Raw genomic sequence first — 26,550 nt, 5'->3', positions numbered from 1 at the left:
ACGGGATCTCTCTCTTTTCCCTACTCGCCCGGATTTATGAGTTCTGGAGGAGTTTATCGTCTTCCACGCCTCAAAGTTTGGCTGAAATCAACTGAATTGTGAAGGAAAGATGGAGATTGTTACTGGGAAGAAAAGAAAGGAGGGACAGGCAGAGCTGTTGCATCAACTTTGTTCAGAGAACCAGGCTAAAACCCACAGAACATTCTCCAAAGTTCTCCTTTTTCACAAACTGTTTCTTATGACATTTTTCTAACAAAAGTGTTCTGACTTTTCTTTTTAAAATTACACTTCCCTTAGAAAAATTGCCCTAAGAAAGGTTAATTAACCCCTCAAATAGCTGACATGCAACATGAAAATAAAAATCAGGAAAAGGGAAAAGGGTCATTAACACTTGTATTTAATTGCAAAAAGTAAAAACTTTTTTATTCTTCTTACATACAAATCTCATTTATTTACACACTTTACAGGCTTTTCCCAAGTATTTACAAAGTTTGCAATATATTAAATTAGGACCATCCATAAAATTCTGCATTAAGTGCATATTTACATTCTTTTTTTTTTTAATCCACCACTGAATTTAGTGTTCAGCATTGAAACAGTCTTTATGCATATATAGCTTTACTTCCCAGCACCCCTGAGCCTTTAGAATGTGGCTCCCCTCCCCAAGACAAAGAGATAATGCTAAAAATAAATCACCTGCCATTTGTTTGAATCTCCAAAGCAAAGGGAAGTCCAGCATCTCTCTTGTCTAACTCAGCAGGACACTAAATCTGCTCTTTACAAGGAGGAGGTTCCTGAAGAGGAAGATATCGAGTTCTACCTATAAAATTTACCGAGAGGAGAAAGTTTGGTTTGCAGGAAGCAAAAGCTTTGTGCACCCACTGAAACGGCCTCACCCCAGGAAGTGTTCAGTTCTCTTGGGGGCCACGATTGGGATTGGGGTGTGTGGAAACTTCCCTCCTGGAGCAGCATCACTGTGATGAACGAGAGGGTTTCAAGGCAGGAGGATCCCCTTTCAGGGACACTGGTGTTTACAGAGCTCACATCTCTACCATGAGGTGCTCTCCTGCTCCTCACCTCCTCCTGCTGCTGCTGCTGGAGCTGGGAGGCCATGAGGGAAGGGAGGTGCTTTGATCCAGCCCAGACAAAGCAGCTTCTCCTCCAGAACATTGCAAAAACATGGTGGGAGAAGCTGAAGTCTAGAGACTCACGGGAAATCTGACTCAAAGCTCTCCAGGGCCTTGCAAAGGGACCCCTCGGGGGAATCAATGTGTGCAATAACAGTGGGCAGGGAAAAGAAGAAAAGGAACAAAGAAAGCAAAAAAAAAAATCAATAGAAACTGTCAGCTTGGCTCCCGTGGGGGCTGCTGATTTCCTGGTACTGAAGTAAATCATAATAATCCTTTCTCCTCCTTTCAGTTACCCTGAGTTCAGGACTGACTGACAGCACCGGTCAGCGACCCCTGCTTTGGGGAGCAGCTTTAAACCACGATCCTCCCGCCCAGCTGACGGGGACAGCCCGTCCTTCCAGCCTGGCAAGTGCAGAGGTGACCCCTCCTCACGTCTGCCTGCTCGTGGGTAGTACCGATTTCTGGTGTGATTTCAGAGCAGCTTTGCAGCCTTTGGGATGTGGGGTGGGGAGGACTCCATCTCCCAGCTCACAGGCAACAAGCTCTGAAGCACACAAAGGAACTTTAAAATGTGTTGACCGGGAACCTGTGTGAGCAGGGCAGGGTGGGAGTGGGAGATTGTCCAAACCAGCACAGAGAGTGCCAAAGGGGAAGTGAGGGAAACCACAGTGGGACACCCCCTCCGTGACTCATCTGATCATGGCTGTCACTATGATACCTCAATAACTGCACGAACAGCCCCATTCCCCCCAGGTCCACCTCGGCAGATTCTCTAGGGAAGTCCTGCAGCCTTTCCAGGGACTCTGTGAAGCTGGAGCTCTGCATGTGGAAGATGACCTGGGCTTAATTGCAGGTAAGGTATCAAAACCTCCCTTTGGCCATGCTAGTTTTGCCACTGTGGCCTCACCTCCAGGTTTCCCACTGTGGCTCCTCACCCACCCTGGGATGTGGAAGGTGTGAGCACCACTCCTCTGGCAGCTGGAGACAGGAGCTGCTCTGGAAGCTGTGCTGCAGACCAGGGCTCCGCACTCCGGCCAAAATCGGCTCTTTATCAGCAGGAGAACTGCCCTCCTGTTTTAGTTTAGCAGCTAATTCCTTACAGCTTTTGGAAAAGGAAGAGAAAATATACCAGAGAGCTTAAAAACAAATGATGTAAACTCCAAAGGGAGCGAGGCTGGGATATATGCAATGTATCGCTGAGACAGAGCTGGAAACTTATGCAGAGCCCATAAAGTGCACTTGGAAGGCTGCTCTGCAAACAGGCCAGGCTCACCAGCTCCTGTCCAACCAGCTGCAACTCTTTGAGGAAGGGAGAAGCACTACGTGAGAACACTTCTGCTAAACAGGCACAAACCTGCCCTTTCCTCCCCCTCCTCCCCCCAGTCCAAACAGCAACTGTAAATAGATCCATTTTCTCTGCTTCTTCCCGAAAGAGCCAGACAGCCACAATAGCTTAAGTGTGACTCTCAAAATCCAGGCATTTCACAGACACTTGGGAATTGTCTCCACAGCTCTTTTACAAGTTACAGTCAAGGACACTTAGCAGTGACAGTGTCACCGAACCGCCGCAATCTCAGCAAGAATGGCTCCAGCAGCATCTCTGAGCAAATGCTTTAAAAAATGGGTCAGATACAAAACCAGTAAGAGGTGAAGCAGCCTTGTCAGCCTTTGAATTTGATTTGAGAAGCTGCCAAAGTGTAAATAGCAACTGCCACTAATGAGACCCTAATTCTGCCATCACTGAACTCCCAAATTTCCATTAACTAAGACCCAGGCTTTAAGAGGAGGGAGAGGGGTGGTGTGTGTGTGTGTCTTGGCATGTACAAGACTCCACGTAGTGTCATGAGTGTGAAATACACCCCAAGTAGTGAGAATACTAATGGAAGTTTTATTAGTCCAATTCCCTTTAATATTTTGTAACAAATTATATTAGTCCTTTTCTATCCTGAGAGAGCCAGACTCTCCCCCTTTGGTTCTACTAGATCTGGTGTGTGTCCAGCACCAAGGGCCATGCACAGACTGACACAGGTGCTGGGCTTGTTCTCATTGTTTTGACAGGAGAAAAACAAGGGATATGCATAGAAATGATTGTAGTGTCAAGGCCTCAGACTAAATTCTTTGGAGCAGGAACTGTCCGCTGCCTTATCCTTGTACAGGAGCCAGACGTGGTCATCCCACTTGGCAGCTTTTGTCAGCCCCTAATCACATTAACACGATGTTTGCTCCCATTCTCCTCAAAAACAAAGGCTGGACAGACATTTTCCCAATCTGTCATTTTACACGTACCTAAAATATTTACAGAGAAAAAGGCTCTTGCTCCTGAGAACAGAGTTAACTCACTAACAACCAAAACCCCTCCCAACTCCATATTAACAAGTGTGAGAGTATGTCCTGAACTCCAGCCCTGGCCTATGAGTTCAGCCAGACACATCTGTAAGTGATCTTCAGCAGCGGGATCAGACCCAAAGGATCAGACTTGGAAGGGACCGGAGCATCCGCAGCCTGCAAACACCGAACCTGAGCCTCTCTCAGGGCACTGGAGACAGCACTGCTCCAGCAGCAGGAAACACGCAAAGGCAGCTTGGAAAGGACCCAGGAAAAACCAACGTTCATTCTGAAGACAGAGTTCCAGATCTGGAAGGAGTCAATGCAAAAATATGCCAGGGAAGAGGGAGCTTCAGGTGCTCCCAGAGGTACCACAGGCTGGGCTCCCTTGGTGGCTGAGGTGAAAGCTGGACAGAGCCGCTCTGCTCCCAGCCCCAGCTCCAGCCAGAATTCCTGCACTGCCAGCACCACTGACGTGTGTCGTCGGTGTTTTTGCAGGAAAGGAAGTAGAGGTGAAGAAAAGCACAATTATCATTTGACTCACTCACAACCTGCTGATAGAGAGCTGCAGAAGGGTGATCACAACACTGAGAGGTCTGAAGGGATTCTTTTGGTACAAGAAGGATGCAGTGAGTGAGAGTTTCTGCCCTCAGGCTCAAGGCTCTCCCTGGCCCAGGAGCAGGAGCAGATCAGCTCTGCAGGGCTCACACAGCTGCGGACGTGAGGGAGAGCTGGGACACATCACCAATTCATTCCCTTTATAGAACTGGCCTGACTACACAGGCTCAAAGCTTCCTCCTCAGGAGGAATGTACACAGAAATGTCACATACCCCATCCACTCCCAAACCCCCCAGGAAGTTTCAGAAGTGCCATAATCCACAAAGAACACAAGGTGAATCTCATCCTGAGAAATCCATCTGCTGCTCCTGGAAAGAAAACCCTTTGCTGCAAACCCAGGGCTTACCTGAGGGGACAGGGAGGGTCATAAATAGCTTGAGCTTCTCCCAAAATACATTTGAGGAAAGGCAAAGAATTACCTCAAGGGTCAGGAAAATAGTCATTTTTCAACACTGTAAACATGCAGGGTGGCAAAGCTGCCTGCCCCAGTTGCCCCGGCTCACTCCTCTCAAGATGTTGCCTTGGCTTCAAAGCTGAAAGTCTTCTTCTCCTGGGAACAGCTCTGTTTTCCCACCCCACCATCCTTAGCTGGCAGCTCCATCACAAATCACCGCTGGCTCTGTCCCTCTGGCCATGAAGCTCATTGTCCAGTGGTCTGCACTGGCATAACCTGGGAAGAGGCAATGGAGAGGCTCTGTTAGATGAGTCCACCCTTAATGAGTGCTCCCATTTCCCACGAAGGGATGTGGTCATGCTGGAGCTCTTTGGAAAGACACTTCCCTCAGTGGGCACTGGGTTTGTAATACCCATTGTGTACCCACACTGCTCAGCTTTGAGCATCTCCTGGTATCCCAGTGTTGGTGTTCCAGGCCACAAACTCCCAGTCCAAAAGGATCACTCCCTGTACTGTGACAAGCAGGCACACACCAGTCTGGAGGTGACAATGGCACAAAGCACCATCCTAGGTGTCAGACAGAAAAGACCCAGCTGGAAGCAGTCTCCTGATTCCAAGGGCTCTCCCAGTCCCTGCACACCCCACTCTGGTACTTACCCAAATCCCCCGCTTCCAGCTCCACCTTGAACATCTCACAGTGTCCTCTGCACGTGTCCAGAGGCGCAACAGTCAGGGTGAGCTGCCCACTTCCAACAGCAAAGAGGCTGTGCAGGCTGTAGCTCTAGGATGGGAGGAGAGGATTTCAAAAGCCTGGCCAGCTTTCCTTGGCTCTGTCTGCCTGAAGTAGGGACAAGTCACTGCCCTGCAGGCAGGTGAGACAGAGCAAACAACACGTTTGCTGCTCCCCCAGTTACCAGCAGATCACAGAATCACAGCTGAGGTCAGCTGCATGCAAGGGTTCTCCTCTCCTCCAAGGCAAGGCAGGCCCTGCACATCCTCAAAACTCAGGAAAACATAGAGGAGAAGATCAGGCCAGAAGCCTGAAGTGTCTCAGAATGAGTGAGACTCACTGCCAGGAACTCCTAAAATGCAACTCTTAAATGAATTCTGCCCAACTACGCACAAAAAGACCTCACCCAGCTATAGAGCAAGGCCAGACACATGAATGAAGCAGGCAAGGGGTGATGGAATGAGATGATCTTTAAAGTCCCTTCCAACCCAAACTATTCTGGGATTTATCCTCTGATTCTGTGACGTCTCCAGCTGCCAAGGGAGGTGGGCACAGGGTATCTCCCTCCCCAAACTAGACACAACTGCTGGGAGGCACAGACACCTTGAGACGCCACTTTCCATAGGGGGGAACAGAACTGATACAACCCCAAATGCTCCTTTTCAGGATTGTATCAGCTAAAAATACCCTGCAAATCCCACAAAAACTCAGAGCTGCTGGGAGACAGCTCATAGACAGGAAAAGGTCTCTGGAATGAATTTCTCACCTTATTCCCCAAATCTGGATGCCGGATGAGGAAGCAGCTCTCTAGGGACACTGTCTTGGGGAAGGACAGCAAAGAGGAAGGGGGGAAAAATTCCTGCAGAATCCGAGATTTATTCACAGGCTTGTTCCTAAACAAACCAACCCATATTAAAGAATTACCATACAATGATAATGTTTGCATTTAAAAGCTACTTTCCAGATAAAATTCTTCCCAAACGTTCATGCTTGATAAACAGCATGACAGACTAGCCCTGGGAGGCAGGAGCAAAATTCAACCTCAGCCTGTTAACGTGTGCTCCTTCCTGCTTTCCTCTGGGCTCCTGCACCAGGACCATGTAAAGAGGGAACAAACATATCCTGATGGATATCTAAACTTAATTTCCCTCCCCTTTTCGCTTAAAATCATCCAAGTCATTGACCAGATCCATTCATTACAAAAGACGCAGAGAGGTGGCATCGGACACAGCCATAACTGAAACCACATGGCGAGGCAGGGGGATCCAAGGCTGTTCTCTAGACCAGGAAATGTAACTGGAAAAGTCCAGGTGGGACTTGGTATTTTTACATCCCTGTCTAGGGGCCTGACATAATTAATTCTTCAGTACCCTGACCATCCCTCTACCAGTTGAGACCTTAGAGAGCTCTGAGTTGTTCACATGTCTTGTTCACACTTAAAGGCTTTGGCAAACTGCTTTTGGTTAACAGGGGCACGATTAGTGCTGGCCATATTTTCTGCACAAGACCAAACACAAATTGCAGGATTCCTTGACTTTCCATTACTTCTCAGTGTCTGCAGAAGTCATGGCATCTCTTCTCAGTCAGCACCAGTGGTGGAGGATTTCCACTGAGCAGAGAGAGGCGATAGAAATGTGAACCAGTTACCTCAGGTGATCAGATCACAGCCCAGATGGTTTACAGCCTGAAGAACAGGACCAGGCAGTCACTGTGATAATTTTATCTTGTAAGGGGAGCAATACCTGGAGACCAAGCCACAGCTCTCCATTTTTTAGTGCAGAAGTCTTGTCCTCAAACAAATCAGTGCCAGCAAACAGAAGCAGCCTGTAACCCACTCCTGTTCTCCTTCCCTCCAGCTGAAGTGCAACTTGCAGGCACTGGTGGTTCACACAGGCAGAGCCTGAGCACCCCTGCAGAAAGGATGTGTCCATCCATCACATGTTTTGTCTGACTCACCAGGGAAAGAAAAATGGGCAGCTCCACAATTCAGCTGAATTTTCTTCTATTATAACCTCTGCCAGTTCTGGATCCTGGGACTGAAAATGCTTCAGTTCTTCATAGGAGAGATGCTGCCCTGTCTTAAAGAACATGAAACAAAGATAAAAGCTGTGCCCCCAGGGTTGCACCCTGCTCCCACTTCCCTCCCACTAGAAAACATCCAAGAGTAACAGCCACGTAGATTGCTAAATGTCCAAATACAAAGATCACTACTCAGAGGAACAATGCAGGGAGCTCTCTCCTCTCACATCTTCACACCGGGGTGAAATGTCCTCTTAGACACACGTTCTGAACGAGCAGTTTGAGTTCATGGGTGAAAATACTGGGCAGGGGTTATGGGCTCGTGCTGTTCAAGAGTCTGGACTCATCACCCAGCTTCACAAATCCCTGCATTACCTTGATTAGAAAAGGCTGATGCCTCTGGAGCTTTTCTGATAGTTCTCTGAAGTCTGTCACTATCTGAAGGCTTTTCACAGCAGAACAGACTGTGCAGTTCGCGGGAAGTGCGGAAGCGTTCTGTCTGCAACCTGCTGCCCACCAGTCCTGGCATTCTGGGGAAGAAACAAGGGAAACCTGCTCAGTAAGACCAAAAATGGAATGGAAAGGAGACAAATTCAGTGATAAACTCATTATCCCTAATGTGAAACACTGAGATTTCTTATAGTTTCTGATGGCTGTAACTCAAAAGAAGCAGCTTCACCAGGCAGGGAACTGGAGAGAATGTTTCCAGCACATTTTTGAGATACAGCTGAAGGTTGTGAGAAATGGGAGAGTTTATGGAAATTCCATTTCTCTGTACATGAGGCACATAGGCTCAGCTACCCTTCCATGAGCAACAGAAGGATGGCAACCGTCATATGTAGTATAATTAAACTGAAACAAGTCCATAAGCAAAAGAGCAACCCAAAAGTGTTATCAAGGAGGTAACACCCAGTAAACCAAAAAAGATCCAGGCTGGAAAGAGTAATTTCCACAAGGTCAGCACTGGTGTCATGAACCCTGCTAGGACATACCTGAAATCACCACCCTCCTCTTTACCACTGTGTTAATTTAGAAATACGTTGTCCCAGGCAATGGTTGCCCAGTCTCTGATGTGCAGAGGATGCTGGGGAATGTGGGATTTCACCAAGACACGCTGCTGCTGTTTTCATTCATCCCATCTTTCTTGAAGATGAAATGGGGAGAAAAGTCCCAGCACGAGCAACCCCTGGACCACAGCTACATCCACTTTAAATTCCAAAAATTGTTGTTACACCACAATCAGCTGAACTGGCCTACAATGAACACTGCATATGTTTACATCTTCAAAAATTCAATTTTTACATGAAAGCACAACTTGATGCCTATATCCAGCCTCCCTCCTCCAACTTAATAACTCTCCCAAAAAAACCAAAGAAACATTAAGAGAAGGGACTTGTTGCAGCAGGGAATGAGCAGGACAATGCTGAACACCCCATGTATTTCTATGCTAAAGGATCTGCAGAGCAGCCACCACACTGAAAGGGTATGGCTCTGATTTACAGAATCACAGAACCACACAAAGATCAAATTCCAACTCCTGGCCCTGCACAGAGACATCCCAAACTCCCATCCTGTGCCTGAGAGCGGTGTCCAAACGCTTCTGGAGCTCTGGTAGCCTCGGGGCCGGGACCATTCCCTGGGGAGCCTGGGCAGTGCCCAGCACCCTCTGGGGGAAGAACCCCTCTCTGATATCCAGCCTAAATACCCCACACGCTAATTTTATATTTGGAGATACAGCAGGAGGTTGTGAGAATTGGGAGAGGTTCATGGAAATTCCACTTCAAACACAGATTTTGTGGTAGTGACAGCCCTGGTTCTGCAGCCTTAATCCAATGGAAGAGGCTTAACTCTGGCAGTGGCAGCAAACCCATCCCAGCCCTGATCTGTCAGGGTGGGTCAGGAAAAAACCCAAGGCCTGGGACACATCTCACATGAAACATCCGGGGATCTGTCCTCACGACAGGCCCACCCTGCCAGCACACGTCAAAACAGCTCCAAAGCCTCCCGGACACTGCTGCAGGCAAACTCAGGAAACGAAGGGGGTGGCAAAGGGGAGAAAGAAGAGTGAAGTCTGGCTGAAAAATCGAGTTGGGAAACAAGGATGCACAGCAGCTTTTCAGGGGAAAAAAGACCTCACACAACCTGCCTGTTCCTGCCACCGCAATTTCCAGCCATGCTCACGCTCCTGCACAAGGGTAAGAAGGGATGAACAGCACTTCATAGGAGAGCTCCTGTTTTATTTTCTCCTCTGACATCTGCAACAGGCAAAACGAGGAACATTGCAGACAATTTACGTTCATTGGGACCTAACAACAAGGAGCAGACTGGGATTCATTTTGCTTCTTTCTTGCTGAGTATTTCCAACTCCCAAATGCTGCATTTCCCACCCTAATGCTGGGATATGGACTGAAAGGGATCGGGATATAATTCCTAGTCTTTCTGGACGGTGCATCTACGCTGCTTTCAGGGAAAGGGGAAAAAAGGCAAAACAAAGTGTAAAATCCTTCTTGCAAGCAGAAGTTCCACTCCCATGAGAAACTGCCCCGACGTACTTTCCCTCCCTGCTCACAAGAGAAAAAAGAAAATCTTTGTTCCACTGCCTGTAGAAAGCTTCAATTTTACAACAACAAAAAAACTCAACTCACAAAAAACAGCTGGTCAGTGACAGGAAACAAAAGGCTGAAAGATCTCACCAGAGAAAGGGCAGTCGCCACGAAGAGAACAAGAAAACATCTCTATGGTGTGTCATCAGACGGGGCGTAGCAAGACTGTAATTTCTCTCTGGGCAAAACTCAGAAACCTCATCCCTAAGCATTAAGCACAGTTGTCCCCAAATTTTCCCTATGGGCTCAGGGCAGTACCCCACGGAATAGGATGCTAATCAGCTTGACAGTACAGAGCCTTGATTCCTCTTTTGAGGCAGGCAGTGATATTTGCATTCTCAATTGCTCGATTCAGGAGGTGATTTCTTTTCTCCATGAATAACCAGAGCAGAGCACTGGTTGAGACGCATTTTAAATGCTGCAAGTGGGGTTGTGGGATTTTTTTTTTCCCCTAGTAATTAATCTTTTAGATTTATTGTGGAGGGTGTTAGTCTGTGCACCAGCATGTGTGTGACTGGCATGACAAGTACGGGCAGTGCCTGCCCTTCCCAGGGAGGGCGGGAGGAGAGGTGGTGCACTGAGGAGCCAACTGCCACTGGGGACCAGGGCAGGATTTTACCCAGGATGCTGATTTTCTCTCCTTACCCTCCCTGCATTCCTTTTACATTATCACCCTGCCTGCCAGACACCCTGGGGATTGTTCCGGTGGAAGTCAAGCACGCTGTCTGTGCACTCACACGGCTGCTCGGGGATGCAAATGGAAGATGCTCTTTTCATCCCAGCACAACCCTCACACCATGGTCCCATCCACTCCCATCCAAAAGCTGAAGTGCTGGGCGTGGGCAATTATCCCTGTGGAGCTGGAGTGCAGGAGAGCAGCTGTAGCAGTGACACATCCAGCTATCCATTACACGACAGAAGTGTGGCCAACTTCTCTGCGCTTTCTCACCCCTTTTCGAGAGGCAGCCTTCAGTCTGTTTAACAGAACTTCAGTTCCCCATCGGCCATAACCACCTCATATTTCCTTTTATGTGTTATTATTTCTCCAGAACAAGAGCTGTCTTCTCCACTGTGTCAGGAGAGCTCCTAGCAGAGCCAGGGCTGGGACTTCCAGCTGCTAACACATCACAGACCAAGAGATAACAACCTTCCCTTAAAACACATCTATGATTAATGCTACAAGGAGTTTATGACTCTACTTTCCACTATGCAGAAAAATAATTTTCAAGTCACCATCAATTTAAAATGAGTGCCCTGCCCTTCTTGGATGTTTTCATAGAGGATCTCCCAAATTTTTGGCTGCCCCCAGCACTAGAGAGGGGTGTGCATGCACAGCCCCAGAGATGCTGGGTGTGGATAATCAGACTGGAAGCTCAGAGGTTCCTGAGAAGACCCGGCCCTGCTTCTGCCCATTGCAGCAAAGCAAATTAACTTATGGAAACTTGCCCACATGGATCTGAGAGCAGGATCTCAGCAAGCCCTGCTCTCTTTAGGGACCATATGGAGAACGCAGGATCAATCTGCCAGTGCAGCAGGTTCAAAGGGAAGCCTCTAGCAGGGGCAACTTTTGTTCCTGCAGGACACAGAGCCAAGGGCTGCTTCTGACCCTAGCAAAGTGCTGAAAACACGAAACCTCCTGCTTGCAGCACTGCAGGTGCTGAGGCAGTTTGCTGGCTCCCCACCAAGCTGGTTTGTTCCCCAGCACTCAGGACTGCAAGGCTGAAGCAATTTCCCGCAGGCAAGTGCCAGCCAGGTCTGCACAGGGAAGTCTGGTCCCAGGGAAGACCCCCCAGGACTTAGCAGTCCCCCCAGGTGTTGTGTCCGTAGGGGCTGTTGCTGCCATCACCCACAGTAACTGGAAGGAAGCTCCCCAGAGAACTGGTTAATGTACTGAGCAGCTCCACAACCTGCAAAGGCTGGTTCCAAATCCCAGATTCCTCTTTCTGAGGATAAGACTATTCCCCACATACTTCACCAGGAGCCAGTCCAGGAATATTCAAGCAACTTCAGCAAGCCTCGGATGAACTCAGGGTTCCCAGGAATGGCTGTGCACTGAATATTCCCCAAACATTTCTTTGTCCTTTCTTGTAGGTCCATTGTATAAACCTGGGTGTTCCATTAAAAGGGCATTTTGCCCCTTTGCCCCGCTTAGGTGAGACCCCACCGCAGAGCTGCCTCCACTCTGGGACCCCAACACAAGAAGGACGTGGAGCTGCTGGAGTTAGTCCCAAGGAAGCCATGGAAATGTTCCAAGGGCTGGAGCCCCTCTGCTCTGGAACCAAGCCGGGAGAGCTGGGTGTGTTCATCTGGAGAGGGGAAGGTTTCGGGGAGACCTGAAGAGTCCCTTCCAGTGCCTAAAGAAGATCCAAGAGCACTGGAGAGGGATCTGGGACAAGGGATGAAATGCCAGGATGAGGGGGAATGGCTTCCACTGCCAGTGGACAGGGTTAGATGGGATATTGGGAAGGAATTCTTCCCTGTGAGGGTGGGGAGGCCCTGGCACAGGGTACCCAGAGCAGCTGTGGCTGCCCCTGGATCTCTGGAAGTGTTCAAGGTCAGGTTGGACTGGGCTTGGAGCACCCTGGGATAGTGGAAGATGTCCCTGCCCATGGCAGGGGGTAAAGCAAGATGAATTTTAAGGTCCCTTCCAACCCAAACCATTCCATGATTCTATGATGAAGATCCCCCAGTGCTCTGATGTCCAATCACTACCAACCCACAGAAGGATTAGGGCTGCAGCTCTCTCCACACTTGGAAATATCCAGCTTCCAGATGCTGGATGTTACAGTGCTGTTTTCTGTTATTTTAAGGGCAGGGATTTGCAAGGTCTAGCCCTTAACCTTAGAGTGAAGCTGCAGCTCATAACCTACTGTTATTGCTTCAACAGCCAAAGAACGCTCAGGCCAGGTTGCTCTTCCTCCTGTGACCAGCCACGTGCTGCCTTGGGACCACTGCAGACTCACAGATACTCCCTGAGTAAACAGCTTGTAACTTGTGCTATGCCATTGCAGCAGGATATACTATATGCTTATCACCACACTCCCTTTCCCAGATTTTACAGAAAGCTAAAACAGTATTTAAAAACTCGGAGCAATTTAGGCATCAATTCATGATGCACAATCTATGACACAGGTAAATCCCATCATTCTTACTTTACAGATGTAGAAATTCCAAGCTCTGTAGTCACCAGGTGGCACAGTTTGGAAGAGGCATTTGGAGCACTTTGTTGCACAAGCAATGTTTCCCAAACTCCATCTTGCTGAAATTCTTCACTACGCTAAAAATTAATTCGATCATTTATAATGTCATGTCAAAGTCAGGCTAAACTGATGGGTTCTTAAGTAAGTCAGGCAGGAAACATGAGAATTATTAATTACAGCCTGCAAGTCCTGATTAAGGACTGCATCACAGTGGAGTTTTAAATACATACTCCAAAGAGTGTCCCTGTTCTGCACAAGATCCTCACCCCTCCCTCATACTGAACTTTTATTGTAGCCCTGGGTATACTGAATATATTTATGCCACGAGAAGAAAGTACCTCCCAGTTTGGTTCACAGCATTTTTAGGAACAGCTAGGAACAAAATAACAGCTACAAAAAACCCATCAAGAACCCCTTTATTGTTGTTCTGGGTAGAAGTCAACAGCTTGAAGAACTACTCATTCATCTCACTAACGGGTAACGGCTGCTCCACCAGCCCAGGGATCATTAGTCAACCTCGAGCAAAGCACGAAAATGACTTTGATCCAACCAGACATTGTGAAATCAAGTCTGCTGCGCTGAGCCCAAGAGGAATTCACAGTCCACTGGGGTAAAAGAGCATTATTTCCAGGAGAAATCTGCACCTACCAGTCTCAAAAATGGAAGGCAGGGACCAAGCTGTCAGGAAAGCATCCGAAGTCCACTCCAGCTGCACCTCTGGTTACCTGCCCCAGCTGACAGCTTGCACTGCATGAGCAATCTGCCTCAGAGGAACAGCTTTGGAAACAAATCCCTCCCAGCTGCTGTTCCCTGCCTGATGGTGGCCTCAGCCTGTAAAAGGTTTGACATGTCTGTGTCACTAGTGCACAGAGGGCTCTGCCAGGCTGCTAAATGCCTCTGCAAGAAGCCACCTATGGCAAACTCTCTTCCCAGGAAAGCGAGTCCAAAGCAACAATTCACTCACTCTACAAATGAGGAAACAAGAAATTTTGGAGGCATCACAATATAGAAGTAAAAAGAAGAGTTATGCTCCACAGCACCACAATGATTTGGGGTTAGTTTCCGGCCAGCAAACCCAAATAAACAGTCCACTGGTTGAACCAAGGCCAAAGGAACAGAGAGCATGAACAGCTTGGCACCACCCTGCCCTGCAAAGTCAGCCGTTTTTTTTCCCCTTTGAACGAGCCAACACATGTCTGCTGGTTGCTCTCAGGTTATATCATAAAAGGGTTGCTTACACACACAAAAGATCAGATAAACTGGCAGCTGTGCAGTGATGGGAGGGAGCCCTGCACATGCTGTGACCCACAACCACGTCCAAATGCTCCAGCCCTCAAAGCGGGTGCACAAGAACACACACAAAAACAAGAGCAAAAACCAGCTCAACTTTGCTTAGGGAAAAAAAAAGTAACATCCTTTGAGAGCAAGAGGAGAGGCAACAAGTTAGAAATCAGATCCTGCCTTACCTCCCAAGCAGCCTCATTGTGCAACCCTTCATTCAGAGCAGGCCTATGCTCCTTGGGCTCAGGAATCCCCGAGCCCCATGGGTCAGACGCAGTGTGGGCTGCAAAGCCCATGGGGAAAGGCTGGATGAACACCTGGGTGCTCAGCCACAGGGAAAGGCTGGATGAACACCTGCGTGCTCAGCCACAGAGAAAGGCTGGATGAATACCTGGGTGCTCAGCCAGTGGGGAAAGGCTGGATGAACACCTGGGTGCTCAGCCACAGAGAAAGGCTGGATGAATGCCTGGGTGCTCAGCCAGAGAAAGGCTGGGTGAATTCCTGGGTGCTCAGCCAGTGGGGAAAGGCTGGATGAATGCCTGGGTGCTCAGCCAGTGGGGAAAGGCTGGATGAACACCTGGGTGCTCAGCCAGAGAAAGGCTGGATGAACACCTGGGTGCTCAGCCAGAGAAAGGCTGGATGAATGCCTGGGTGCTCAGCCAGAGAAAGGCTGGGTGAATTCCTGGGTGCTCAGCCACAGAGAAAGGCTGGATGAATGCCTGGGTGCTCAGCCAGTGGGGAAAGGCTGGATGAACACCTGGATGCTCAGCCAGAGAAAGGCTGGATGAATGCCTGGGTGCTCAGCCACAGGGAAAGGCCGGATGAATGCCTGGGTGCTCAGCCACAGAGAAAGGCTGGATGAATGCCTGGGTGCTCAGCCACAGAGAAAGGCTGGATGAATGCCTGGGTGCTCAGCCACAGGGAAAGGCTGGATGAATGCCTGGGTGCCCACGCTGCTCTCAAGAAGCAGCAAGTCCTCGTGCAAGGCAGGCATGCTGGATGCTCCCCTTTTGCACAGAGCTGTGCCAAGGATAAACACACTCCAAGGCTGGAGTGAGAGAAGCAGAGGGAGAAGCGTTTTGCCTGCAAAGGGTTAAGATCGGAGAGGAGACAGGAGCTGGCCAAGTGCCAAGGCAAGCCTCCAGCTAAACCCAAGGTGGGCCAGCCAAGAGGCAGAGGCTGCTGCCCTCTCCCAGTAACCAGCTGCTGTCCTCCCCCAGTAACCCAGCCTGCTGTGACCCATCCCCACAAATAGCTCTGGCACCCAGCAGGCTTTAGTAACACAGTGACAGGCCATTTACAAGGTGTTGCTAAACACTGCTCCTCCAGCTGGGCTCCTTTCTCCACAATAATTACATATAAACCCGTAAACATGATTTTAGACCTACTGGTCTAGGCAAAAAGGGGTATTTAACACTTCTTCTCCAAGCTGGGGGGTAACTTGCACAGGATCTCTTTTCCAGCACTGAGATCCATGTGTGCTTTTGTGTGATTTCAGGTGTGCTGAGCAGTTACTGACCCAGCTGACTCTGGGCTGTGCAGGATGCGTGTGGCCAGGACCAAGTGTCATTATTGTAAACAAAGCTGGATTTTCCTTGAGGTCATTACAATCCCTGCTACCAGTACAATGTGCAAATTGTCACGTTGCTGGGCCACAGCCTGTTCTCCACTGACAGACCTGCTCTGCTGAGGTTTTTGAGCTGCGAGGAGTGAACTAACCATGGGCAGACACATGAGTTAATGTGAGTGCAGCTTAATGCGCAGCTCATCACATCATTGTGTGGCTGGCAGAGAGCAGTTACCAACCACCTTACAACAAAAGCCATTTTTAGATATAAACAAAGCTATAGGGATGACACAACTGTGAAGGCAAGAAAAATCAGGTAGAGTGACCAGCACTGTGGTTTTAAAATTTCTGTTAAAAGAATAGAAAACCCCTTTTCATTTGGCTTTACTGCAGACTTTGAGAGCTCATATGTTACTTCCTAATGCATGTAGGAGAGAGGGAAGGGCTCATACCCCTATTTCACACCAGAGAACTGAAACACAGAGGGAATTACTTGTCCATCCCAGCCTATGTCAGAAATTAATCCAGAATGCACAGGTCTTACTTTTTCCCTGGAACAGCATTAGATAGCCTTGAGTTAAACCATGTGCCCATCAAAACACACTGTGTTCCTTACAGCAGATAGACCCAGAGGTCTGACAGCCCATTGCCTCTCTGGGGTTATAATTGAAGGGCTGATGTGCCAAGAGCTGCAGGCCCAGAGCAGCCAACATGACCCAGCACCGGGGCTTTCACAAGCTCTGCATAAACACCAGCTCAGGAAGAGCAAATGCAATCCACATTTCCACAGACCTTTTCCCCAACCACAGGGACCTTGCCCTGGGAAAACAGCTGGAAGAGAGGCACAGATGCCAAAACCAAGGGTCTAAGAGTCAGCTATCAAGGAACAAAGGGTGGGAACATAAGGTTTAATATGGGAATTGATCCGGAGGAAAAAATCAGCAAGCAAGAGAGCACAGAGACAGGCAAAAAGGAAATTTACTTTGGACTCAATCCTGTAAACAATGCAAGAGAGTTTTGTGGATGTTGCTCCTCACCTCGGCAGCTCAAAGGTCCACCCACAGCCACTGACAGACAGGCAGCCCTTGTCACCCACAGCATGGCTCTTAGGTGGAAGGAACAAGGATGGAGGGCAAGTCACCATGAGCAGGAGGGTGAGGGGAGCACATCCTGCACCCCTGCTCCTCCCAAAGCCTCACCACCACTCTGACTGGAGCTCTTGGCTCTCGGGGGAAATCCAGCAACTGAGCTGCCCTTGTTCTGCAACACAAACTTGGCTGCTCAGCCCACACACCTCCCAGGGGACCGGGCTCCAACCTCAACCCCGGACACAGGAAAGCTGCTCCAAAGCTCAGGAGGGACAGCACAGCCCAGGCTGGCCCTGCCTGCCCAGGCACAGAGGAAGGAGCAGGACCACCCGTGCGCCCACGCCACAGCAACGTCTGCCAGCACTGCCGGTGGGCCACGGCAGCCTCCAGCTGACAACAGGTGGCTTTCAACAGGAACAGCCCGAGCTGGCTTTGAACTGGTGCCCGAGCACAGAAAGCTCCAAGCTCCATCCTCAGCCCCCTCAAAATTTTCATCTACCAGGACCTACGTAGGGAAAGGAAGAGGAGTCTCTACGTCGAGTCCCTTCATTAGTGGTTTTCTCTGCTGCTCAGGCACAGCGCTAGCATCCCTTCTCAGAGAGGACACTCAGAAGGGATCTCATTAACTCATATAAATATCTCCAAAGGATGCCAAGAGGATGTGCCAGACTTTTCCATGGTGCCCAGCAAGAGGACAAGGAGCAATGGTCACAAACTAAAACACAAGGAGCTCCACCTCAACATGACGAAGGACTTCTGAACTATCCCGGGATTCTGTGATCAGAGAACACCAGACTTGCCTGCAAGACCTCCTGGACTTACACTCTCATCAACAAACAGGACACAAGATGCAGCTTTACCCCTTCCCTTCAGCAGACCACAAGGCCGAAATTAGGGGCAAAATAATACAACACACAGAGCAGGGCTGAAAGAGCTCGGGAGAGCACTCAGCCCCACACCATGGAATTCCCTCTTCCAGATCTCTGCTGGATGGCTTCACCAGTGTCCTCTCAGCAGCAAGCTGTGATGGTGACACCAGTGTCACTGGGACAGCGTCAGTGGCCGCAGCTGCCTGCTGGGAAGCCAGGACATGAGGGATTCCCACAGGAACCCAGCCAAGGTTCAGGCTGGGTGCTGCACTTTCCCATTCAAATAGGCAGGGTCTTGTCCAGTTCCTTTTGCTGAGGCAGGATCAAAGTCACTCCAACCAACCCCAGTCAATCTGTTAATTGGGACATGCTGTGGCTTCCACCACAACCTAATACTGTGGAAAGCAAGCAGGAACTGCCTCCCCCCTCTCCTCGTTTACCCAGAACTGGATTGCTGCCCACCCTATTGCTCATTGCTTCTGAAGAATTACAGGACTAAGGGAGGCATGAGGGATTTTATGTGCATTTAAATAACTCCACATCCTTCCTCTACCATCCATCCTTCCCGTTTCACCTGTTCCTCTGGATGTTTCCCCATCTCCTCATCATTCAGCTGGTTTTTCCAAAGGTAGGCTAGAACTGCTCCTGCTCTTATTTATCTTCACAAGAAGATGCTCATGTTTCAGGCAGCCCTTGTCCTACAAACCTGCTGTGCCAGGGAACTTTCCTGGGCTCTTCTCATCCAAAGGGACCCTGTGGTATCTGAAGGAAGAACCCGTCAACCTTCTGGACAAAATCTGAACAAATATGATAGAATCCCAGACTGGTTTGAGCTTAAATGGAACTTCAAATTAATCTTGCTTTACCCTCTGCCATGGGCAGGGACATCTTCCATTACCCCAGGTTGCTCCAAGTCGTGTCCAGCCTGGCCTGGGACACTTCCAGGGATGGGGCAGCCACAGCTGCTCTGGGCAACTTGTGCCAAGGCCTCAGCACCCTCACAGGGAAGAATTTCTTTCCAATATCCAACCTGCACTCCTTCAAATTTAGACCATTCCCCCTTGTCCTGTCACTCCTGGCCCTTGTGAAAAGTGAAATGAGCATTAAAATTCCCATTGGATTCCATCTCAATACAGGAGCAGGGGGGTGTTCACCCATGGAAAAAGCTGGAATGCAGTAGATAAGCAGGCTCCTAATGTCAAGTGCTTATCAGAGCCATCTCCTCACCTTTGTTTTTTACTCCCAGAGAGATCCCAATGTATAAGGAAGAAGAGGAACAATGGGAGATACCCTGTCCCACCCATACAAACGGGAATCAACAGAAATCCCATGCCAGCGTCACTGGAAAAGAGGGAGGGAGAGAATGCAAAATGGTGCTGGCATTTCAGGGAGCCCTTTTTAGCTCTGACAGGAAGGTCAGAGCCAACAGAGACAACTGCAACACAATGAGGTGCCCAAGCTAAATATAAACCTGACGAGGGCACAGCTACAGAAGTTTGTTTTTACAGTGACCTGCCAGACCATCAACATTGTGCCATATCCCTGCTCAAAATAATTCACAGCTTTATCATCACTGACAGTCTTTGTGTTTGAGCAGAGGCAGAGCCCAGGCTTGCACCCTCCTGCCAGTCTAAGTGAGTGGAAATGATTGACCAAGAATGAGAAATAGCCAAACTTTTCCATTTCTATTATGCCATTCTAGGAAAATCCATGATGTTTCTCTCCCATGATGGGATGACCTCACAGGGAGCCCTTATCTGACTTCCTCACACACACACTGCCCTTAATGCCACATAAACACAGCAGCACTCAATCCCCCAGGCCCTTCCCAATATGCCACTAGGCAAAAACTCATTTTCCTTAAACCAGGCCACAAGTTGAGGTTTTTACACTTTGCTCACAGATATCAAGATTTGGTTGAGGAACTGGTTTTGCCTTACTCAGAAAAAATAAGCAAAGGTGACATTTCCCCAGCAGAGCCATCTCAGTTCTGGTTCTCAGAAGTGCAAAGACTTCTAGAGGAAATGGAACTCTTGTGGAAGAAAAACCCAAGGCATTAAAAGCAAGGAAAAGAGAATACGCAAGAACAAAATTATCAAGTTAGAGATAAAATATGCTTCAGTCCCAGCGAAGCTAGAATTCAGGATACTATTTTTAAGCACAGTGGTAGGAAAAGAGAAAACCATGATGCCAAGCCAGCAACACATTTGTGGTGCCCTGGAGACGCTCAAGTGACTCGCGTGGCTGGTATTTAAGTTGGTATTTCTTGCTAGGCTTAATTTACAGCAGGGAAATCATTTCCTTACTCTCCAACATGTACTTCTTGGCAATGGGCAGGGACAGCAGCCGGATGTGCCCAACGAGGGAGCCCCAGGCCTGGGCTCTGGAGAGCGGCGCTTCGGGCGGCAGCGGGTTGTAGGGCTGGATCACCAAGTAAACAGTCAGCAACACCAAGCCCAGGGTGAGCAGACCCTGCGAGGGAAAACAGGCATGGAATTAATCACACTGCAGGGAGCTGAGGTGTCCTCAGAGCGGGACACACCTTCTGCTGCCATCAAAGGGCTGTGGCTGTGCACCACAACATGAACACTCTTTTGCTGGGTCTCCTCGTTCAGCTGCGATGCTATTTATGTACGCAGAGTTGTCACCCAGTTTTATTATTAGGGCTGTCCAAGGATGAAATTAAGCAGCCTTCAAACCCAAGCCACACAAACAACTCTGTTCCTGTATTTTAGCACTGCAAATAATCCAGCATGAGATCAATCAGGATTATCTACAGATAGTTCCTTTTCCTCCCTACCTAATCAAATAAAAGCTTGCACTCCTGCCATGCCTCTTACACAAGGAAAACCCTGTGGCTTTTGCAAACATCCGTCAAGCCTCGAAACACTTTGGCAGAGTTGGCACCAGCTCCCTCCTCCATACCAGAATCCCAAATAAGCCTTAAAGAGATGACATGACGCATTTCTCCCCCCGGCCAAAGTCAAACTGAATCAACAGCAAAAACAAGAACAGAAGCTGAAAGTTCAAATTTGCAGTTTCCTGTTCTCCTGCCTCATTTTACAGCTTTTTATAGGACATGAGGAAGAGAGCTTGAATTTTTTTCCAAATAAAACTCATTGCAATGGATTTGTAAAGATGACACTAAAGTATTACTGAACATTATGTCAGTGGGAAGCTTTTCAGACTTGTAGCAAACATCTGGTCTAGTGGAAGGTGCCCTGCCCATGGCAGGGACTTGGAACTAGATGATCTTTAAGATCTCTTCCAACCCAAACCAGTCTGGGATCTCAAACCTACCTAATAATAGCATCCCTTCACCCACTTTGCGAAACTTTTGACAAAATCTTTTAGTTAAGGCTTTTAAAACATTTTTTTACCATCAAGCATGATGATAATAGGTTTATTTCATAGACCAGAAGGAGAATAAAGACATGTACAAGTTTGTGGCAGGGTCAGAAACAGAGCCATGTTCACTTCATTACTCAAATCTGGACTTCAAGAATGTCTTTCCTTCCCACATTTCCACTCAGGATGCCAACACTAGGAATCTTAGTCTGAAAAATCAATCCAAATCTCATTATTTAATAATTTATGGGAGAGGAAGGTGTTGACATGGTAAATCTACAGCACACATGAGCAATTTCAAATCTTGGTCAGCTATCTCCTGTTCTCAAAGCAGCTCATGGCATGAAGGAAGGAAGCTACACTTCACAGCTTTTTAAACAAAGATTTTGGAAAATTCATCAAGAAAATGCAATGGGAAATAAAAAGCTCAGGTGCAAAGGAGAACCCTGACCCTTAAATGTTGTGTTCATGCACAAAAGTCATCTTACCTTGTAGAGAGCCACTAAGACAGGGTACCGTGGAGGGCCCCTCTGGGGTTCGTTTCTTTCCAAGAGTTGCTTGATAAACTTCTCAATGGCTTTTTCTGACATGCCACACTGGTGGCCAGTCTGTCTCACCAGATCAATGGTCTCGGAGAGCTTGTCATAGATGCTGAGCTCGTTGGCTGAAAGCTCCATGGCCCCCGAGGAGAAATCCCTGTGGAGAGGTTGGGTGTGTTAACAGGAATCAACTGCGGCCATACAACCCAAGAGCAGCGTGTGCACAGCGATCCCAGGAATGTGGCAGTGCCCGGGAAAGAAGGAAGGCTCCTCTGGAGCAAACCTGTTCCCAGCCAACAGCACAACACTGAGCTGCACTCCTAATAGTCTCTGCTGGTTCAGGATCTCCCGCCGACTCAAAGAAGCCGTGAAATTTCCTGACAAGAGCAGAACCGGCTGAGATTCGCAGCTTATGTAAATGAACAAAGCTTCCCAGAAATCAATGAAACTCCATTTATTCATCTATTCCAAATGAATCCATCCCATAAAGCGATTGCTCACCAAATACAAAAGCCAACAATACAAAGCTGATCATCACACACAGCAGCCCAGCTAAGCCCTCCCGCGCTGTAATTTCAGTCGCTTATTTTAACCCAGATTTGTTTTCATTAAATCCCCCGTCAGCAATAGGGACAGGACAGAGAAACAAGCAGAATGTGTGGGGCAAAGTTCAGCAGTTTACAATGTGTTTAAATTTTCGCAACCTAATGTCCAGGCCAACTGATTATTGAGTAACAGCAACGCGAGAGCAGCTGCTCTGCAAGGAACAAAGCCCCCACCTTCCTCTCCAAGTCTGCCTGCAGGTCAGAGATGCCACAGACCTAAATATCCCAGCAAGAACTGCATTGTGCTGGGTGACAAAATGGCATTTGACAGCAAATTATTTCTCACTTATAAGAACACACCCATGAGAGATCAACATTAAGTTGCCAAAAAAAAAAAAAAAAAAAAAAAAATTTCCTCTACCACTCCTGCTCTGCCACAAAGGCCTCTAGGAGAGCAGCTGACGGGCTCAAGAAAAGATGCAAAGAAATTGCTGGCCAAGGTACAAACTGCCAATGTGAGAATCACGTATCTCTCATGTAAAAGAGAGATTTCGCCTGGGAAATACACTGGCACTGCCTGGGGGAAAGAATCTCTAAAGGTTTGCTTTGCCTTCTGTTTCTGAGCTGGGTAACACTAACCTGATCAAACCAGGCCAGCTGGGAGAGAGTTTGGCAGTGCTCTGCCCTGAGAGCACAGCCCAAGGACCACCACATAAAAACACATGAAGCACGATGGATAATCAGATAATCGCAGCTGAAAATGGCAATCAGGCTCCCGTCCCCATTTTGCTCTACAGTTTCCTGGCCCCAGGAACCAGCTCACGAATCCACCCAATTCTCCACTGTGCTCCACAATTCTGCCACTGCACTGTGAGAACTCTAACTGTTCACAGGGCTCTGCACACACCTCCCAGCACAGACCTGCTGGCTCACCTGAGCACACCCTGACCAGCCGTGAGTAACAAGGCACCTAAACTCAGATTTGCTCAGCTGTAATTTGTTCTGGCTGCTCCCACAGCACAAATCAGCCACAACTGTAATGTATGGATTGAGCAAGAGACATTATAAAGTTCAGCTTTGGACTCTGATCTGCCTGTAAAGAACTGGCCGACAGCTCTCCCCCTAAACCACGGGCTCCTATAAGTCACACCCCAAGCAATGGCAATTTTAATATCTTCTTTTTAATGCAACACTGGGGTGTATTTTAAAAACCCCCATGCTTCACAGGACTACCAGCTTCAGCAACTGCTCCTCTTCCTGCAAGATCCCTGTTCTGCCCTTGCACACTTGTTTACGTGGTCACATGGAGCATCAGATCAGGAAAATTATCTGGCTGAAAAATAACCCCGATATGTTTGGTCAGCAGCTGCCTAAGCATTCAACTCCAGCAGTTAATGTCAGATGTTATATTAACATTAGTGCCAAATTTCTAGCCACAGCCACGGAAACACCAGAAAGGTAAAAATGCCAAATTACAACCCAACCCCGAGTGTGCAACGGAGAACATGCTGCACTACATTGCCAGGTTAATTAGCTCCTGCCCCTCTTCTACCGACATTCCTTGCATTCCATGCAAATATTTGTCCCAGATCTTGCCACCTGAGCAGCCCCATGGGCAAGCAAAGCAGGTTGGATCAATAATATCTCATATTAACCTCTCCAAGACAAGGACTTTTTCTTCTCATCTGTAAAGCACCTGCCATGCACGTGATGATAAAAACAAGCCATGGCTTTCCTAACTCATTCATGCAATACCCTGATTCATAGAACAAGCAAGAGCCAGCACATCTGCAGGATATTAAAGGCCCTTTTTTCCCCCCCTCCAGCTTTTCTGGTTACTCTAGTTGCCTGGACACTATAACTGGTGTGCTAAGTGGTCTGAAAGATTATCTAGTGTTCTCTGGCCCCCAAGTGCCAAAGCTTTCCCCTGTGAAGCTGCCCCGTGCAGAATTCCAGCAGATTCAGCAAGCTTCTCCTGCTTGCATGATCTGCCTGGAACCACTTATGACGAACATCCCCACAGAAATGCTGTCAAACACGGTGGTTTCCCCTTTTCCAAACAGCAGAAGAATCCTACTGAGATACAACAGCTGAGATATATCCCAGCTCCCACCCGTCTCTATTTACACTCCACTCTGAGCAAACACCTTTGTAGACAACCCTTGTAAATCACAGACACTAAAAACCCAATCCAGCTCCTTGACAAATTCAAGGGTAACTCAATCCTCCAGCTAGGAAATAAGGCATTACATTATGCTCCTACACTGTTGGGAGAACAGATGAGGCCTTAAAAAACAAATAACAACCCATTATTTTCCTTCCTATTCCTACAATACAACCGACAAAACAATAACAACAGGCTACTGTACCCTCTTTGCCACCACACACACTGAGCAGGGCTCATCCCTTGCAAATCCCTTAGAGAGAGGCCTTTAAACGAGGAACCCATCTGTTATTCTGGTTTTTTAATGAACTCCACCACACTGTGAGGAATCAGCAGCTCTCTCCACAAACAGTGATGGCACCTGGCCTGCAGGGTTTGCACCCAAGTGCCCAGTTCTGCCCACACACCCCAGGGTGGTTAGTCCAAGGCTTCAGAAGGTAAATATTTAGACAGAAACGCTGCTGGAGGAGTCTTTAAAAGGGAAAGCTTTCGCCTTGCTGGTGAACATATAATGATGTGCACAGATATAAAAATATATTCCCATCTGCTTTAACACCCTTAATGCCGCCTCCCTCACCCTGCCCGGGGGTCAGGTCCCAGCCTTGCGCTGAAATCCCTCCGGAGGGACCCTCACCCGGCCACAGCCCCACGGCCTCGCCCGCGTTCCTCTGAGGCAGAGGAGCCCCAGCCAGGAGGTTATTCTTAAAAATAAATCAATAAACTGCAGCAGGACACCCCCAACCCCCACCCCGACCCCGGCCTCCATAGGCCGGGGAGCACCCCCAGGCCGAGCCCCCAGCGAGCGGCCCCGCTCCGGGCCCCCCGCGACCCCCGCCCGCGGCCTCACCCCGCTCGCGTCCCGCCCGGCGGCTCCTCCCGCTCCGGCTGCGGCTCCTCCCGCTCCGGCTGCGGCTCCTCCCGCTCCGGCTGCGGCTCCTCCCGCTCCGGCTGCGGCCCCGCCCGCCCCGCTCCGGCGCCGGCTCCGGCTGCGGCTCCGGCTGCGGCTCCTCCCGCGGCGGGGCGGGCCCGGCCCCGCTTCCGGCTTCCGCAACGGCTCGGCCCGAGCTGGGACCGTCACATCGCCCGGGAACAGCTCCCGAGGAGCTCTAACACCGCCCGGGGAGCCCTAACACCTCCCGAGGAGCCCTAACACCGCCCGAGACCCCCAACACCGCCCGGGGAACACTGCCCGGGGACCCCAAACACCGCCCCGGGAACACTGTCCAGCACCCACAACACCGCCCGCGGCCCACAGTACCGCCCGGGATCCCCAACACCGCCTGGGGAGCCCAACACTGCTCCGGGATCCCCAACACTGTCCCGGGACCCCCAACACCGCCTGAGGAGCCCAACACTGCCCGGGACACTCGACACCCGGCCTGGCCCTGCCTGGGACCTCCAACACCGCCCGGCACTCCCAACATCCTGCTCAGCCCGAGGCCTCAACGCCCCCCGGGACCCTACCAACACCCACCCCTCTGCTGCCCCAAGCACTCCTCAGGACACCCCAACACTGCCCTGGGACCCCCAACACTGTCCCGGGACCCCCCCCAACACCCAGGCCAGCCCAAGGGCCTCCCGGTACCCCAAACATCCCTCAGGACTCCCAACCACCCCAGTGCCTCCCAACAGACCCCCAACACCCACATCCCTCCCCACTGGCACCTCCAGTATCCCACTGAGACTCCCTGCACACGTTTCAGCCCAGAATATGGAGACCACCTTTTCCAGCACCCATCTCAGTCCATGATTACCGTCAACCTCCCCCCAGCACCCACCTGAACCCCCAGACCAGCCTGAGCCTCCCCTGGATCGTCAGATCTCAGGGCTCCTAAGACTCTTCCCAGCACTCATCTGAGCCCATGAACACCTTGAGCCCACACCCCAGCACCTGCCTGATCCCACATCACTCACGGACCCCCCCCAGGAAACACCTCAGCCCCCAGGCCCCCACCAGCAGCTTAAGACACCCCACACAGCACCCGCATGAACCCTCAGCACCTTCCTGAGCCCACAGCACACCCAAGACCCCCCAGAGCCCCCAAAATCTTTCACAGCCACATCCCACAGCATCCGTAACATCTCCCTCCACCTCCCAGCACCCCATTAGTCCCCAGTACCACCCCACA

General features: G+C 49.5%; 1 protein-coding gene across 3 annotated transcripts; it reads right to left on the bottom strand.

Moving 5' to 3' along the window:
• Positions 1 to 376: 376 nt before the first annotated feature.
• Positions 377 to 25,316, bottom strand: C24H6orf89 (chromosome 24 C6orf89 homolog). Of its 3 annotated transcripts, none has more exons than XM_032133124.1 (8): positions 25,269 to 25,316; positions 21,662 to 21,869; positions 20,132 to 20,297; positions 7,593 to 7,747; positions 7,155 to 7,276; positions 5,965 to 6,091; positions 5,126 to 5,249; positions 377 to 4,744 (listed from the first exon to the last, which is right to left on the bottom strand). In XM_032133124.1, exons 2-8 carry the CDS (start codon positions 21,848 to 21,850, stop codon positions 4,659 to 4,661), a joined length of 969 nt encoding a protein of 322 aa, XP_031989015.1. In that variant the 5' UTR covers positions 21,851 to 21,869; positions 25,269 to 25,316; the 3' UTR covers positions 377 to 4,658. The 3 variants fall into 3 exon arrangements, with proteins under 3 accessions (XP_031989015.1, XP_031989017.1, XP_031989016.1); XM_032133126.1 differs by lacking the exon at positions 25,269 to 25,316 and adding an exon at positions 24,999 to 25,019; XM_032133125.1 differs by lacking the exon at positions 25,269 to 25,316 and adding an exon at positions 22,214 to 22,341.
• Positions 25,317 to 26,550: the final 1,234 nt, after the last annotated feature.

This window comes from Corvus moneduloides, chromosome 24 (genome assembly GCF_009650955.1).
Source record: "Corvus moneduloides isolate bCorMon1 chromosome 24, bCorMon1.pri, whole genome shotgun sequence".
NCBI classification, from domain to species: Eukaryota; Metazoa; Chordata; class Aves; order Passeriformes; family Corvidae; genus Corvus; species Corvus moneduloides.
The sequence above is the reverse complement of the archived record's forward strand: the minus strand, read 5'-3'. Positions and strand labels throughout refer to the sequence as shown.